The 17,140-nt window shown below is 46.9% G+C and overlaps 1 protein-coding gene across 1 annotated transcript in view; it reads right to left on the bottom strand.

The window, feature by feature from the left end:
- Positions 1-1,581: 1,581 nt before the first annotated feature.
- The window catches only part of zranb3 (zinc finger, RAN-binding domain containing 3), a gene marked incomplete at its 5' end in the record, with an annotated part of 55,895 nt that continues 40,336 nt past the window's right edge, over positions 1,582-17,140 (bottom strand). The window contains 5 exons of the mRNA XM_080527220.1: positions 1,582-1,848; positions 3,876-4,007; positions 6,965-7,343; positions 12,303-12,440; positions 16,672-16,823. Coding sequence (XP_080383346.1) covers positions 1,750-1,848; positions 3,876-4,007; positions 6,965-7,343; positions 12,303-12,440; positions 16,672-16,823 — 900 coding nt within the window. The 3' untranslated portion in view covers positions 1,582-1,749. The remainder of the gene's footprint in view (positions 1,849-3,875; positions 4,008-6,964; positions 7,344-12,302; positions 12,441-16,671; positions 16,824-17,140) is intronic.

Consider the following 17,140-nt stretch of genomic DNA (forward strand, 5'->3'; position numbering starts at 1 on the left):
GAGAGAGAGAGAGTTTCTCCCGGGGAGCTTTCTGCCCAACAGTAAACAGGGACGTCACCGCGGCTGCTCTTCACTCAGACGGGCCCTCCGGGGAAGGGGAGCGCCGCTCATCTTCATCTGCCGCCACCCGCTCGATACGGCTCTGCCTGACTCCGCCTGACTCCTTATTAAAGTCACCCCCCCCCCCCCCTGGTTTGTTTGTAATAAAGTGCCACGGGCGGGCGAGTGTCGGGGAGGGGGGAAGCCGCCGGGTCTGCAGGCGGACGGGCGCAGGTGTGGGCAGAGTGCTGCCAGCTGACAGGGACAGAGAGGGCATGTCAGGAGGTTGCCTGTTCATTACTCAAAAGAGGGCTTTTGCCAGCTTCAGACAGGAGGAGAGGGGACGACAACAGCAGCCTTATTAAGTGGAGACCTGGAGCAGCTGTCGGGGAGGGGGGGGACTCTTACAAACGTTGTCCTAAAATGGAGTTGGGGTTGGGGGGGGGGGGCCGGCTTGATGCTCTCTGGAGGAGCTGGTCTGACAGATCGACAGGGAGTTGTGTGTAAAAGGGATACCGAAAAGCTTTATGGGTTGGAAACACAAAGTAATCCTCAAGGTCCTCTTACAAAGTGCCTCATAAACGTGGTCCAAAAAAGCACACTGCATTTTATGGCTTTCACCACCCAGAGACAGAGCTGAGTGAGTGTGATGGCATCTATCTTGCAGGGAGGGTGTTGTGATTGGAGCTGCTGATGTGTCTATGTGAGCCGTTCTATAAACAGAGCTGTGAAATGATTCAATATTCTCTGCAACGCTGAACATGGAGGTCTGTTTCCATAGTAACTTTCTTTTCCGCTTTTCCTCCCTACCCTCTGTATTGAGTTTCCTTCTTTTAGAAGAACACGGGGGGGGGTGGTGATGATGGATAGCAGTGGCAAAAGGTGCACGTTAATATCTCTCAGTTCGACTTCAGGCAATGGTGTCTCATTCTCTATGTGAGGGAAAGTTCTACTGCATCTATACTTCTAATAGTGGTCAAATCATTGACAAGTAAAGCCGAAAGCACTGACTTTGAAGCCAAAAAAATAAAAAAAAACGCTGTCTGTTCCTCTTTGCGGAGTCATCAAAGGTTTTATTTCTTACAAAGATTGTTCATGAATTAAAGTACTTCAGGACAAATTCAGGACATCGGCTAAAACAGACGTCTGAGGCATAACTTAGTAGAGATAATAAAACGAACGAACTCAAAAAGGTGGAGTTATAAAAGTACCTCACATTTCTCATCTGGCATTTTTCACCAAGTTTGCACAACCTTAAAATAGCAGCTCTACTTCAAACAGCATCCCCTGCTCCAGCCTCTGAGCTAGATCAGCCCGTCATAAATCACTACAGTCTCACCGGTGACGGTTCGGGGACAAGGAGGGAGCCGCGCATTTGCATTTGATACAGGCAGCGTTGTTTAGCTAAAATCTCAGTCAGCAAACTCAACATCGAACCCTCGGACGACACGGTTTCTATGGTAACATCCTCAATCATCTGACTTGACTTGATGAACAATCACCAAGGCCATGTTATACAGTGTATCTGATTACTGGGGGGGGGGGGGGGTCTTCACACAACAGTATTGACATGCATATTTCTTTCTTTGCTAGCTCTGATGTTTCACTTCAGAGACACAACAGGTGACGTGTGTGTGTGTGTGTGTGTGTGTGTGTGTGATGTCAAAGCACCATGCCGGTGCTCCCGAAAACTTTCTCCCTCTCCCACTTTCATTTCTTGATGAAAAATCTAGTAATGTCTGATGCAACCTTGGAGGCTGCGAGTCCTTTTTTCATCTGGCGCCTCTCTTTGGCTTGCTGGGCAGTTCTCTGAAAAACAAAAAAAAATACAATAAATAGTGTCGTTATAGGTTTGATTGAATGAGCATGATGCCAAATGTGCTGTGCGGCAGCTTTTAGCCACCTGTCATAAAAACCCGTATCGTTGCAAACAACGCCATGGTACCCTAAAGGTCCAGTATATAAATCTTTAAAATGGTACTCAATGGCTGTGATACATCAGTAGAGATCAAGTAATGAGACCGCATGATAAACACTGTTCCGTTTAGGGTCCAGACAAAGCGTATTCTAGAATCTTCTGTTGTCAAGGTTCGAGCACTGGTCTTTCCATACTTTTTTTTAAAATTACGCTTTGATTGTGTACAAGTATACATACGCTGCATCTGTGATGACTACCATGATGATGAACACAGTATTGTAAGTGATATTTTTTTACAAACTTTTGCCGGCCAGGGGCCTCATTCATAACGGGTGCTTAGATCAAATGTTGATCTTACCCGTGTCGTACGTAGAAAACCACGTCAACGTAGTGATTTATACAATTTCAACGTGAGTCAATTTGATCGTGGAAACGATCGTAGCTCGACGTCGAGTATTCAACTTGCTTACGCACATTACCTACTGGTTATGCGGAGTTATTACAGGCATGTGAGCCGCACTGCCTAGTGTAATTCATGCAAGTGGCTCGTAATAAAATTAACGATGTTGTTATCAGCCGAGAAAATGAGTTTAATTCAAGATTTAAAAGGAACTGATGTTTCTGATTGTATTTCAGTCTTCCTTTATATCCCTCCGGAGCTGTCTATCTCCCCTTCAACATGCCTAGTGCGTTCCACAACGGACCTTGCCCGGCCAAGCTCTAAATTATACTGGATTTTCTCCGTGTCAGGGAGTGAGCAGCCATATAAGAATAAGACCACCTGATAAGAATAAGACCATTATATTATTACAGTATAAGCAGCACTCGAGTTGAGGGGGGATGGCATCCCTCCTGAAATAAAAACAGTCAAAATCACCCCCCTCTTTCCATACTTAATGTCATTTTATCAATGAACGTGGTATTACTGCTATTTCAAGGTGCGAGGGGGCACGCACATGCAATGACAGTTACTGACACTGAAGTCACTGGCGAGGGGATGCTAAAATTGTCCTCTTATAAAATCCACCACCTCCCCTGATTTTCTTTTACAACTTGAGTAGAGTATAATCATGTGCCTGTGTGCCTGGTTAGTTGTCATGATCAAACGTTACAAATGCAACTTACAGAGAAGCCACCCTTCTCTGCCCTCTCCCACTTCCAGACGAACGCCTACCCTATATTATAGCACTTGTCTTAATTCAGCCGCTATAATTCAGCCTCTATCACAGGGTGTTAATACAAACCTCATTCACCTGCGTTCATTTTTACCTGCGTTGGTATTTATAGAAGGAAGCACGTACGCAACTTTAAACCATCTCAGCCCGTTTTATAAATTATGCTTACGTCCGTTTAGAAAACTGTGCTTACGTGAAAGTCAAAGATGACGTTCAAGTACTTCTTTATGAATGAGGCCCCAGGTATATACACCAGAGGTGGACTATAGCTGGAGCGGGAGAGAGAGAGAGAGGCTTACAGGGACGTTCACACATTCAGTGGGTCGACACAGCGACATTGTGTTGAAGGCATGTTGAAGCGTTATATTTGTTACGTGGGCAAGGCCCATTGGAGAGGTGATATTTACAGGTGTGTATATGTTACGGTACATGTGGGAATACGGTACATGTGGGAAAACTAGGGTTAGGGTTAGGTGCTAGGGTGCTATGGTTAAGGGTTAGGGTTAGGATTAGGGTTAGACATGCCAGCATGTACCAAGTCACCCTAGCACCTAAACCTAACCCTAGTTTTCCCACATGTACCGTATTCCCACATGTACCGTAACATATATACAGCAGATCACACAACTGTTGTGCTGAGACACATTGGCTCTGGTTGGAAAAGGCATATGGATCCTGTGTCATGGAGGTGACGTGTGGGGGGAGTGTGCCACCGTATGGGGAGGGGGGACCGGGAGCCTTACAGCTTTGTGGCAGACGGTGCAGAGCGTCTGGAGGTTGTCCAGGGAGCACTGGCCTCCTCCGCCGTAGACGGGCCGGATGTGGTCCACCTGCCAGAAGTGGCCCTCCACGGGGTTCCGGATCATCTCGTTGAGCTGAGGAGGAGGAGGAGGAGGAGGACACACACACACACACACACCACAGTCTTAATAAATGAGTTAGAAGTACAAGTCTTTAAGTATAAAAAAATAATGTAATCGTTTTTTTAATGTGTATCAAACATTAACATGACTATTTACAACCAGATTTTGTGATCAAATCTAATGGTTGCCTATTTCCTTTCTTTATAATTAAACAGACCCATCATCAGCTCCTGTCCTCCCTGCAGTCATCATTAACATTGATGTTATGGACCTCGACAAACTCAGTGGATTTCGTGACAAAGTGACATTTGAAAAACCTGAGCTAGAGAAATTCCGGTAAAAGGCAAGTGAAGTAAGGTGGAAGTGTAAAGTTGATAAAAGGTCAGGTGGAATGATCCTCTCACCTCTTTTTTAAAGGTTATTTTTTTGGAGTGGGGCAGTCCCACATACTATATATACACATATCTATATATATTATATTCATTTAATTTTTAATTTTTTCTTTCTTTTCTTTGGGGTGATGAGACATTTGAAAAACCTACAGGACTACAGTGCTGGTTCATGTGGTAACTGCCACTAACACTATTTCCTCTGGCTGCCTCTGCAGACTCAGACGCCATTGAGAGCGGAATGACACAACACTCCAATGTACTGTGAGAGAAAACGAACTGGGGATGCTGGGAATTCAAATGCCTAAGGGGCCCAATGGACCTAATGGTGGCATTTCAATTTGAAGCAAAAGCTCTCTCTCTCTCTCTCTCTCTCTCTCTCTCTCTCTCTCTCTCTCTCTCTCTCTCTCTCTCTCTCTCTCTCTCTCTCTCTCTCTCTCTCTCTCTCTCTCTCTCTCTCTCTCTCTCTCTCTCTCTCTCTCTCTCTCTCTCTCTCTCTCTCTCTCTCTCTCTCTCTCTCTCTCTCTCTCTCCTCTCTCTCTCTCTCTCTCTCTCTCTCTCTCTCTCTCTCTCTCTCTCTCTCTCTCTCTCTCTCTCTCTCTCTCTCTCTCTCTCTCTCTCTCTCTCTCTCTCTCTCTCTCTCTCTCTCTCTCTCTCTCTCTCTCTCCATTCCTGGTGTGCATCTCTCTCTCTCATCATTAGCCACAGAGGAAGAAGGGGATACCTACAGAGGTAGAGAAAAGCTGTGCTCAGGGCCAGTTCCTCCATGATGACCCCCCCCGCCCTCCACCCAACACCCCGTGGTCAATCACCCGCACCCCCCCGCTGTTGTACTAACGCCTCAGAAACACTCAACTGAACCCGGCTCCTCTGATGCACCATTACATACCCATAGAATTTATGATCAGGACTTCTGGCCGTGCAGGGTCCTGTTAGCCTAAACCCAGCCATTGATTTGTGAGAAGGTGCTGCTTGGGGGGCTTTACAGGAGAATGGCAAACCAAATCAAACAGGCTCTTGGCGGTGCTGAGCTGTGGGAAAATCAATCTGGATACCGAGCAGGATCTGACAGGCCCAGCGATCCATTTACTGTGAGCGGCTCCAGAGGCTCCAGATGTGTCTACAACCCCTCCGCCTACACCCCCCCCCCCCCCTCCCAATCCCCCAATCCCCCACCAAACTAAACACACTAAACCGTCCAAATTAGTACTAGTATTGGTAGTAGGATTAGTTATTATTATTAGTAGTAGTAGCAGTTCTTTTTGGTATTTTGGTCCAAATCAGATGTGGGGTTTGAATTCTATTGTATATTATATGAATCTCACAAAATTAAAATGGCTGGGTACCGGTACAATCAGCATATTTCTACACAATATTGATACAGGAATAATTATCTTATCTGTTTCTAACGACAACAAATGTTTCAGAACAATTTGAGATGGTGGGTGTCGAAATCCTCTTTTGTCTGTTGATTTGACATGGAACGACCCATTGACAGTTCAGATTTCACTCTTAGGTGTGACTTTTCCCCTATATATTATATATACTGTATACTGTGCCTTGCAAAAGTATTCACCCCCCCTTGGCTTTTTACCTATTTTATTACATTACAACCTGTAATTTAAACATTTTTTTAATCAGAATTTTATTTGATGAATCTGCACAAAATAGTGTTAGTTTTTAAATGAAATGAGAAATATATATATAAATAAAGAATTTAAAAAAATAAAGAACTGAAAATTGGCATGTGCATATGTATTCACCCCCTTTGTTATGAAGCCCCTAAAAACCTCTGGTGCAACCAATTACCTTCAGAAGTCACATAATTAGTGAAGTGAAGTCCACTTGTATGCAATCTAAGTGTCACATGATCTGTCAGTATATACACACCTTTTCTGAACGGCCCCAGAGGCTGCAACACCTAAGCAAGAGGCACCACCAACCAAACACTGCCATGAAGACCAAGGAACTCTCCAAACAAGTCCGAGACAAAGTTGTTGAGAAGTACAAGTCAGGGGGGGTGAATACTTTTGCAAGGCACTGTATATGCCGACATGGGCATGTGTGCACGTGCACTGTAGGCCGCGGTGTTAGACCACTGGACCACCCCAGGCCGTGGTGCTAGACCACTGGACCACCCCAGGTCAGCGTACCAGACCACTGGACCACCTCAGGTCAGCGTACCAGACCACTGGACCACCCCAGGCCATGGTGCTAGACCACTGGACCACCCCAGGCCGTGGTGGTAGACCACTGGACCACCCCAGGCCATGGTGCTAGACCACTGGACCACCCCAGACCACTGGACCACCCCAGGCCATGGTGCTAGACCACTGGACCACCCCAGGCCATGGTGCTAGACCACTGGACCACCCCAGGCCATGGTACCAGACCACTGGACCACCCCAGGTCAGCGTACCAGACCACTGGACCACCCCAGGCCAGCGTACCAGACCATTGGACCACCCCAGGCCAGCGTACCAGACCACTGGACCACCCCAGGCCATGGTGGTAGACCACTTGACCACCCCAGGCCGTGGTACCAGACCACTGGACCACCCCAGGCCACTCCCCCCTCACCTCTTTGAGGCTGAGCTGCGCCAGCCACGTGTTCTCCAGCATCTCCTTCCTGTGGGCGGGCGGGGCGTCGCGCACCCGCTGGAACAGCTGGTGGGCCTGCAGGCTGCACTGCTGACACACCCCCTGCTCCGTCCGCAGCACCTGCGCTCGCATGTAGGCCTGGCTGGTGCGCAGCTGGAACTCCTCCTGACACGTCTGGCTGCAGAAGCGTATGTCCCAGGTCCCACCACCGGAAGAGGTCCCGCAGGCCTGCTGGCAGGACAGGCACAGGGGGACCCCCTCGCTGTCCACGGCCTGCAGGTACCCCCCCGACTCTGGAGGAGCCTCTCCCTCTCCCTCTGGAGCCCCGCAAGGCTGCTCTGTGGGCTCCTCAGCCTGCCTGTGGAGAGAGAAGGACATCGATGATTACATTTACATTTTTGGGCTTATTTATTTTATCTTATTCTTATCGAAGCGACTTACAACAAATACATTTGATTAGAAGTAAGTGAATCATCTGTCCAGTCTTAAGGACAATGCACACGGCGTGCGATTTTGTTGCACAACAACATTCGATTGAGTGAATGAATGTGAATGGAGAATCGAATGTTGTCGTGCGACAATATCGCATCGCATGCCGTGTGCATTGTCTCATTGAGATGCATTCAAAACAATGGAATCGAATTCGGCGGTGCGACAAAATCGCACGCCGTGTGCATTGGGCTTTAGTAGGAAAAGTAATCTAAGCTCAATCCAGGGGCCATTGTCAGTCGTCGTGCTAGAAGAGAAGAAGGAAGATCTTTTCATTTATTATCAGGCATAATCTTAACTCATTCAGGGCTGAGGGTGAATAAAGTTGTCCAAACTGTCAACATTTTAAAGTGCCTTTATTTACCAAAAATGCATAAATTGTGATGCTTCATTTTGTAGTCAAAGTATTGTTGCTAGGTAATACACCACATAAAACTCTAGGTGGTGAGTGTTCCGGAATTCTTTGGCAGTTGGTGAGTTAACTGAACAGCGACTGGAGGAGCACACAGCTGTGACCCCACACAGTGCACTACATTGGCTATGCATGACTCTGATCTGATCTGAACAAAACCAAACCAGCAGAGGAAGAATGAACAGTCCTAGTCCTACACCATCGAACACCCTGTCCTTAACTCAAGAGGAGTGTCTTCCATTTACTATAGCACTTCAATGCATTTATTCAAGAAGTACCAGAAAAATACTGACATATTAGCTTTCAGAACTGGGGCATATGGTTGGTGCGCGCGTGTGTGTGTGTGTGTGTGTGTGTGTGTGTGTGTGTGTGTGTGTGTACGACCGTGTGTGTTTGTGTATGTGTGTGTGTGTACGACCGTGTGTGTGTGTGCTTATGTGAGCGTGCGTGTGTGTGAGTGTGTGTGTGTGTGTGTGTGTGTGTGTGTGTGTGTGTGTGTGGAAGGTGGTGAAGCTAGGCCAGAGCCACATGGTGTCACCGGGGTGCTGGCGACACATAGGGGAACAGATGGGTCTTGTTCTCCTCAGCGCCCTGATGGGCCTCAGCATGACTTGCTGGCCTGTTGTGGTTGCCATAGTAATGGGCTCCTCCAACGAGGCGTTTCCATGCCTTCGAGGACGGTAAGATTATGGCCTGATACCTCGGTGCTATTTACTCACTGGTTCCACTCGCTCAGAGGCTCTTTTACAAGGTGTATGTTCTGAGAGGACGTCTCTATCATAACCCACAGAGGCGTTTAATACCAGAGAGGCAGCCGAGGTCCGGTAGAATTCGTCATTTGCATAATAATTATTGTGTTGTGGATATAATTGATTCTTAATAGATTTAGTAGAACTTACATAGCACAAAGAGCTTTTGTCTCCAAAGAGGCCTTTTATTAAGCCAAGTTTACATGAGCGCAGAGATAAATGAGCAGGAGAATTATTCACTGCGCCACAGATCTTGGCTCATCCCTTACAGGAAGGAAATGGGCCTTCCTTGAGTGCTAGATTTCGCCCCTACTGTAGCGAGACTTACATTTCTCAGTATAACATGATATAAAACCACTACAGTTGCATAATGCAGTTCTGCATGCCAGGATTGATTTGGCCAGGATTTCAGATGAGCCTGTCAACCTCCATCAATAATTAGGTGTGACATAAAAGCCGAGCCTCTGTCCATCTTTTAATTTTTTTAATACATTTATGTATGGGTGAGAGAGAGGGGGGATGACATGCAGGATAGGTCGATGGTGGAATCGAACCAGGGACCGTGCGATAATATGGCAGGCAGCCTTAGTGTGCTACGCCACTGCGCCATGTCCATGGATCTATGAACCTAAATGGCATGTTCTTTTAATTATCCGATGCGTAACCTATCCCTGTGCATAAAGTGCTACCACCGACCTGCCTTACAGGAGGAACAGGACACAGGTGAGTCTGTCTTACAGAGAGAACAGGACACAGGTGGGTCTGTCTTACAGAGAGAACAGGACACAGGTGGGTCTGTCTTACAGAGAGAACAGGACACAGGTGGGTCTGTCTTACAGAGAGAACAGGACACAGGTGGGTCTGTCTTACAGGGAGAACAGGACACAGGTGGGTCTGTCTTACAGAGAGAACAGGACACAGGTGGGTCTGTCTTACAGAGAGAACAGGACACAGGTGAGTCTGTCTTACAGAGAGAACAGGACACAGGTGAGTCTGTCTTACAGAGAGAACAGGACACAGGTGGGTCTGTCTTACAGAGAGAACAGGACACAGGTGGGTCTGTCTTACAGAGAGAACAGGACACAGGTGAGTCTGTCTTACAGGAAGAACAGGACACAGGTGGGTCTGTCTTACAGAGAGAACAGGACACAGGTGGGTCTGTCTTACAGAGAGAACAGGACACAGGTGGGTCTGTCTTACAGAGAGAACAGGACACAGGTGAGTCTGTCTTACAGGAAGAACAGGACACAGGTGGGTCTGTCTTACAGAGAGAACAGGACACAGGTGAGTCTGTCTTACAGAGAGAACAGGACACAGGTGGGTCTGTCTTACAGAGAGAACAGGACACAGGTGGGTCTGTCTTACAGAGAGAACAGGACACAGGTGGGTCTGTCTTACAGAGAGAACAGGACACAGGTGGGTCTGTCTTACAGAGAGAACAGGACACAGGTGGGTCTGTCTTACAGAGAGAACAGGACACAGGTGAGTCTGTCTTACAGGGAGAACAGGACACAGGTGGGTCTGTCTTACAGAGAGAACAGGACACAGGTGGGTCTGTCTTACAGAGAGAACAGGACACAGGTGGGTCTGTCTTACAGAGAGAACAGGACACAGGTGAGTCTGTCTTACAGGAAGAACAGGACACAGGTGGGTCTGTCTTACAGAGAGAACAGGACACAGGTGAGTCTGTCTTACAGAGAGAACAGGACACAGGTGGGTCTGTCTTACAGAGAGAACAGGACACTGTGAGTCTGTCTTACAGAGAGAACAGGACACAGGTGGGTCTGTCTTACAGAGAGAACAGGACACAGGTGGGTCTGTCTTACAGGGAGAACAGGACACAGGTGAGTCTGTCTTACAGAGAGAACAGGACACAGGTGAGTCTGTCTTACAGAGAGAACAGGACACAGGTGGGTCTGTCTTACAGAGAGAACAGGACACAGGTGGGTCTGTCTTACAGAGAGAACAGGACACAGGTGGGTCTGTCTTACAGAGAGAACAGGACACAGGTGAGTCTGTCTTACAGAGAGAACAGGACACAGGTGAGTCTGTCTTACAGAGAGAACAGGACACAGGTGAGTCTGTCTTACAGGGAGAACAGGACACAGGTGGGTCTGTCTTACAGAGAGAACAGGACACAGGTGGGTCTGTCTTACAGAGAGAACAGGACACAGGTGGGTCTGTCTTACAGAGAGAACAGGACACATGTGGGTCTGTCTTACAGGGGGAACAGGACACAGGTGGGTCTGTCTTACAGAGAGAACAGGACACAGGTGAGTCTGTCTTACAGAGAGAACAGGACACAGGTGGGTCTGTCTTACAGAGAGAACAGGACACAGGTGAGTCTGTCTTACAGAGAGAACAGGACACAGGTGGGTCTGTCTTACAGGGAGAACAGGACACAGGTGAGTCTGTCTTACAGAGAGAACAGGACACAGGTGGGTCTGTCTTACAGAGAGAACAGGACACAGGTGAGTCTGTCTTACAGAGAGAACAGGACACAGGTGGGTCTGTCTTACAGAGAGAACAGGACACAGGTGAGTCTGTCTTACAGAGAGAACAGGACACAGGTGGGTCTGTCTTACAGAGAGAACAGGACACAGGTGGGTCTGTCTTACAGAGAGAACAGGACACAGGTGGGTCTGTCTTACAGAGAGAACAGGACACAGGTGGGTCTGTCTTACAGAGAGAACAGGACACAGGTGGGTCTGTCTTACAGGAAGAACAGGACACAGGTGAGTCTGTCTTGCAGGGAGGGATAGTGTCTCACCTTCAGGGTTCACCAGACAATCCGGGGGAAACGTGCCGTACACCTTGATAAGACCCACTGCTACCATCTGTCTGGTTCTCCACTGCGCTGCTCTCTCTCTGACAAACAGCAGCTGTTTTTGGAATTGAAAATTCACTTCCCACGATTTTACTTGATATTGGGATCAAACGCGCGGGCCGCGTCGAATAAATTACTTTACCCAGCGATCTATAAATTAGGGTGTTTTTGCAGTAGGCCCTGATTGTGAGGGGGAAATGTTTTGTGGAGCTGTGTAGGCTATTTTAACTGGACAATGTGATGCACATACAAATGAACAGGCCTATGGTATCGCTGATGTATTTACTGTAAGTAATGCTTAAGGACGGTGTTCCTGCAGTATTCCATGTGTCTGTCTCTATCCCAGTGTCGGTCAATCCATATGCCAAAAATTTAAATGTTTACATTTATTTATTTATTTTATTCCATTATTCTATTGTCACTTTATTTAGTTGTTGTTGTTTGTGGTGTGAGATGCTGTAACGCCTTCATTTCCCCTCTGGGATCAATAAAGTACCTATCTCTATCTAATTGACAACTGTGCATCTGGCCTGTCTTGGACTCATAGGCTTGTCTACTTGATTTATGCCTGCCGCAGACAGGTTACACATACTGAAGGGTTTTTTGACAGAAACTAATGAATAGCTCCAATGATTCACCGTCCGTAGAAAGAGGAGTACTGCTAGTCCTGACAAATCTGTTATTCTCCATCAAATGTAAAACATCTTTAGCTGACATCTTCAACTGACCAAACTCATCTTACAGCGGTTTTTGAGTCTCATGTCTCAAGTCTCATGATGAATCTATGGTGAATTGTGGCTCATAGGAAGCCATTTGTTGGTACGTAGAGTAGTGACCTACTTCTGTGGGCCAGGCTGGGGTAGCGAGGCAGACCTCCTCTTGGTGAAGAAGTTGTCTTTGTTGAGGGTGCGGACGGTCCCTCCATCGCTCTGGGCCTTGCTCAGCGAGGCTTGGTCCACGTCCTCTCTGGTCAGGTACCTGCATGGTGATGGGGGGAAGAAGTGAAGCAGTATTAGGGGCGTCTGTGGCGCAGGAGGTAGAGCCGCCGTCTAATGATCGCAAGGTTGGCAGATCGGCGGTTCAAGCCCCGGCTGGCCACATGTTGAGGTGTCCTTGGGCAAGACACTGAACCCCAAATTGCTCCCAATGAGCGGGCCGGAGCCTTGCATGGTAGCTTGCCGCCATTGGTGTGTGAATGGGTGAATGAGAGGCCGCCGCCGTTGTAAAACGCTTTGGATAAAGGCGCTATAAGTCAGTCCATTTACCAGTATTGATTTTGGCAGGCTTTTTAGTCACTTAGTCGAAGATGCAGACCAGTTCTAGTCACACCCAGTCACCTCCATCCTTCTTAGTTCCAGTCCAGTTCCAGTTGATGATAACTGAAAACATTCCAGTTCTGTTTCAGTCCACAAAAACTTCAAAACTAAAACTTGACTAAAAACGACTAGACTTTGAGTTTTTGTAGACCAAAAACCACACTAAAATGCCTTCAGTCTTCGTCAACCAAAACTAGACCAAAACCAAGAATGACAGAAATGACTAAATGTGACCAAAACCAATGTCCAATGTGTCAAAGAGAAGTCTTTGAGGATGAAGACGGCCTCCTCAGCTTCATGCAGGCCCAGCACAGAGGGTGGATGAAAAGAGCTCTAGGCCATAACCCTAACCCTAGGCCATAACCCTAACCCTAACCCAAGTCTAACTGGGGTTCGGAGTAGAGCTGGCCGATAAATTGATTTGAACAATTAATTCGAATTTATGGTTTAGGACAATGTTAAAAGAAAAAACGTTCACTTTAACTTGGGTAATTACGGTACGGAATGCCAAGCTCAACATGGCAGCACGCGCTAATAAAATAATAATAATAATAATAATAATAATAATGTATAGCGCTTTTCCTGCAAACGTTGCAACTCAAAAGTGCTCAAAGTGCTCCAATCATAATCATATAATCATATTTATTTATTTTTTCATTTGAAGGCAATATTAAAAAGACAGGTTTTTAGTCTTGACTTTGAACATATTTGTTGAGTTTGCATCCCTAATGTAAACTGGCAGTGCATTCCACAATTTGGGTGCATAAAATGAGAATGCAGCCTCACTAAGGGTGAATCCCAATTCACCACTCCGGCTCCGTTTTGACCCCTCCGCTCCGTTTTGCGCGTTCACGTGTAGCCGTAGTGGCGTCCCAATTCATTACTCATTTAGGGTTAGGGATAGGGTTAGGGTTTTCCATGGCTCCGTTTGGAGAAAATCTTGACCCTTGTTCGATTCGGAGCCATGAGACTCCCTTCTGGCATGCATTGCGAAACATCTACAGAAATGTTCTTTTCGCTCTCGTAATACGGAAGCGAGCCTGAAATGTCATTTACTTTTTCTGGAATTACTTGTAATTAAAGACTTGAAAAAATATGATAACCATCGTATTATCTTAGTTTAATGTCATTTCAATGCATTATAGACCTTTTCTTTACAACAAGCATAACAAAGAAAGATCGCTATTATGCCGATATTGTGCCTATGCAGCGCCCCATGGAAGCGTCAAGCACAGCCATCCCATAAGGAGCGCGATTCACATCGAGATGTACATTCCTGTTTAGAAATAAAAGATTACCTGTGGCGTTTGACAGCGGATGATGATAGACATATTTAATGTGAAGTTATCTATCAAACGTTGTATGCATGATAGACGCGCATGACCTATGTCCATGTTTTATTTACAGCTATGGCACGTATTAAACCAAAACAACCCGCAATCCTATCCGAGCAGTTGTTATTATGTACTATTATATGTATTAGTACTATATATGTGCCATTTTTGATGGAGGGCAGTGAGCGGGAGACTCATCAAGGACATGTAGTTAATGACCCGTCACCGACAGCGGGGGGAGAGACAAGTTCTACCCGGGAATTCGCTCCTAGCTGTGTCGATCGTGATAGGAGTGTCGTATCGACACCATTCAAATGGTTTCAGATTCCCTGTCCTCTCCCCTGTCCGGACACATTTTCACCGTAAGCCCCGGTAAAGCGACGTTATTAACCCGCAAAGAGTGTGCCCCGGGCACCGTCTTTGTCCATTAATAACACCGACTAGGAAGGTGGTAAAAACACAATACTGCTTTGCTAACTTCACCATCGCTATACGGTCATTTTAAGCCATCAACCACCCCGCTGGCACCCCGGGAAGTTATGTTTCGAACCCCGAGAGCATGCATAAATGTCTATCCGGAAAGAGTGCACTCTCCCCGGCCGCTGCACGCGCCTCTCCTCGGTAACGCGGAGGTCCAAAGCATAATAACACATACATGACATAAAAGCATGTCTATAAATGCTTTCATAGGGGGGAAACCTTTTAACCTTTATTAACTAATGCAGTGGACAGCGGCTGTTTCTCCAGCGTTCCTGTCACATCGGATTTCGTAACGTCATAAAATTAAATCTGTAAGTCATGCATTTTTCCATGTTTCCCTTTGATGGCATATGACGCCGTAAATGTAACTAAAGTTCAGCCTCGAAGTTGTTGCACTGTTGTCCTAAATCAGTGCAGACTGGCAGGGTAGGAGCACAGGTTTCATACAGGTTAGAGCTTATTCTGTCATGGTCTGATAATGAAGCATTGTTCTTTTTTATTTGATGACTTGTTTGATCGATTGATAGCGTTCAAGTTCATTCAAGTTGTGAATGAATCGCGAGCGTCAATGCTTTTCTACGATACTACGTGTAATGTCACTTGGACATAGAATAATAAGACACTTGAGTCTGGGTTCAACAAAGGTATAACCAGTTTACTTCGGTTCTCTCGACACCTGTCAGTCACCTACTGGTATATCATGAACTCTCTCTTAGGCGCATGCGCTGTCCTGACTATGAATTAACCCATTCATTACACTACGGATGACGTATTAGTCGTGAAGGGTTGTCCCATTTCCCCCGGGGAACCACTACGGCTATGGCTCCAAAACGAGTGACTCCAAAACGAGTGACTCCAAAACGAGCCGAAGTGGTAGAAAAGAGAATCGGGATTGGGCCCAAATCTCTTCTTTTGTACATGTGGTACACAGAGAAAACCAGCGTCAGAAGACCTGAGATCTCTATTGGGCTGATATGCTAGCAAAAGGTCTTTCAGATATTCTGGTGCTGTGCCAGTGAGAGCTTTATAAACAAGCAGAAGGATAATGAAATCTATTCAGAATTTAACAGGAAGCCAGTGTAGAGTCTCTAAAATAGGAGTTATATGAGCTCTTCTGCTTGTTTTGGTTAATACTCTCACTGCTGCATTTTGGACTAAAAGTGAGACGTTCGTTCCCCCCAAAAAGCACCGTCTCCTCAGTCGTCTGGAAATGGTTCAGTTTTGCAGCATCCGACCTCGAGCAAACCGCTGTAAAGTTTGTCTCTGTGTCTGTGGCAACTAAAAGCAGCAGCACAAGTCATTTATTCCAGCTTCTCAAACAGAGTCACGCAGCCTAGTGGGAGAAGTGTGTGACACTGCGAGTTGCACAAGACAGCAGAAAAAGAAATCCGTAAATCGGGTGTGCTGTGATTTTAGTTTTAGTTTTTTTTAGGTCATATCGCCCAGCCCTATTTCGGAGGGTGGAGTGGAGGTGGGACCTCAGTGGAGAGTGGATGGACTGGCTACTCTAATGCAGTGCTCAGGAGAACCTACCAGAGCACTACAGTAGACTAGCACAAGACAAATCACCTTCTCCTGGATGACCTTACCCCATAGCTGTATCTGTTAACATTCATCGACTACATTTACTCACTACATCCTGTGTCAGTAGTTTGTTTTACAAAATCTTTTACTAAAATGATTTTCGGCATAAAATCGTTATCAATTTGAAATTCAACACAGTCATTAGTGTGAAGTTGCGCCACGATCCCTGCAGAGGGTCTGTGGGGTGAACCGTGATTGGCCCTGATTGAGGAATAAATCAAACCTTTTGTCAAATCAGCCTGGCCTGGTGTCCTCCTACACTCATCTTGATTAGGTTCAGAGACACCCAAACATTTCCCTGGATGTGTTTCTGATTGGCCAACGCTCCCTGCCACATCTATACCACCTCTAACTGGTGAGCCCACATCCTGAGCCCCCCCCCCCCCACACACACACACACACTCACACACATACCACACCAACAACACACACCACACCACACCACACCACACAAGACAGACAGACAGATACACACACACACACAGACACACACACAGAGCTTGCCTCTTGGTGCTGCTGTGTTTGCGCTGGCTGCCGGCCAGCTCGTCCAGGGCCAGCAGAGGGCTGTGGAACAGGAGGCCGCTGCGGCGGAGCAGCTTCTGCTTCATGGCCGTCAGAGAGCTCCACTCCCTCAGGAACCTCACCACCTAGGAGACACACACACACACACACTCCCTCAGAAACCTCACCACCTAGGAGACACACACACACGCACACGCACACGCACACACACACACACACACACACACACACACACTCCCTCCCTCAGAAACCTCACCACCTAGGAGACACACACACACACACACACACACACACACACACGCACACACACGCACACACACACACACACACACACACACACACACACACACACACACCCTCAGGAACCTCACCACCTAGGAGACACACACACACACACACACTCCCTCAAGAACCTCACCACCTAGGACCAGACTCACAACCT

The sequence above is a fragment of the Nansenia antarctica genome, assembly GCF_963989245.1.
Source record: "Nansenia antarctica genome assembly, chromosome: 3".
NCBI lineage: Eukaryota > Metazoa > Chordata > Actinopteri > Argentiniformes > Microstomatidae > Nansenia > Nansenia antarctica.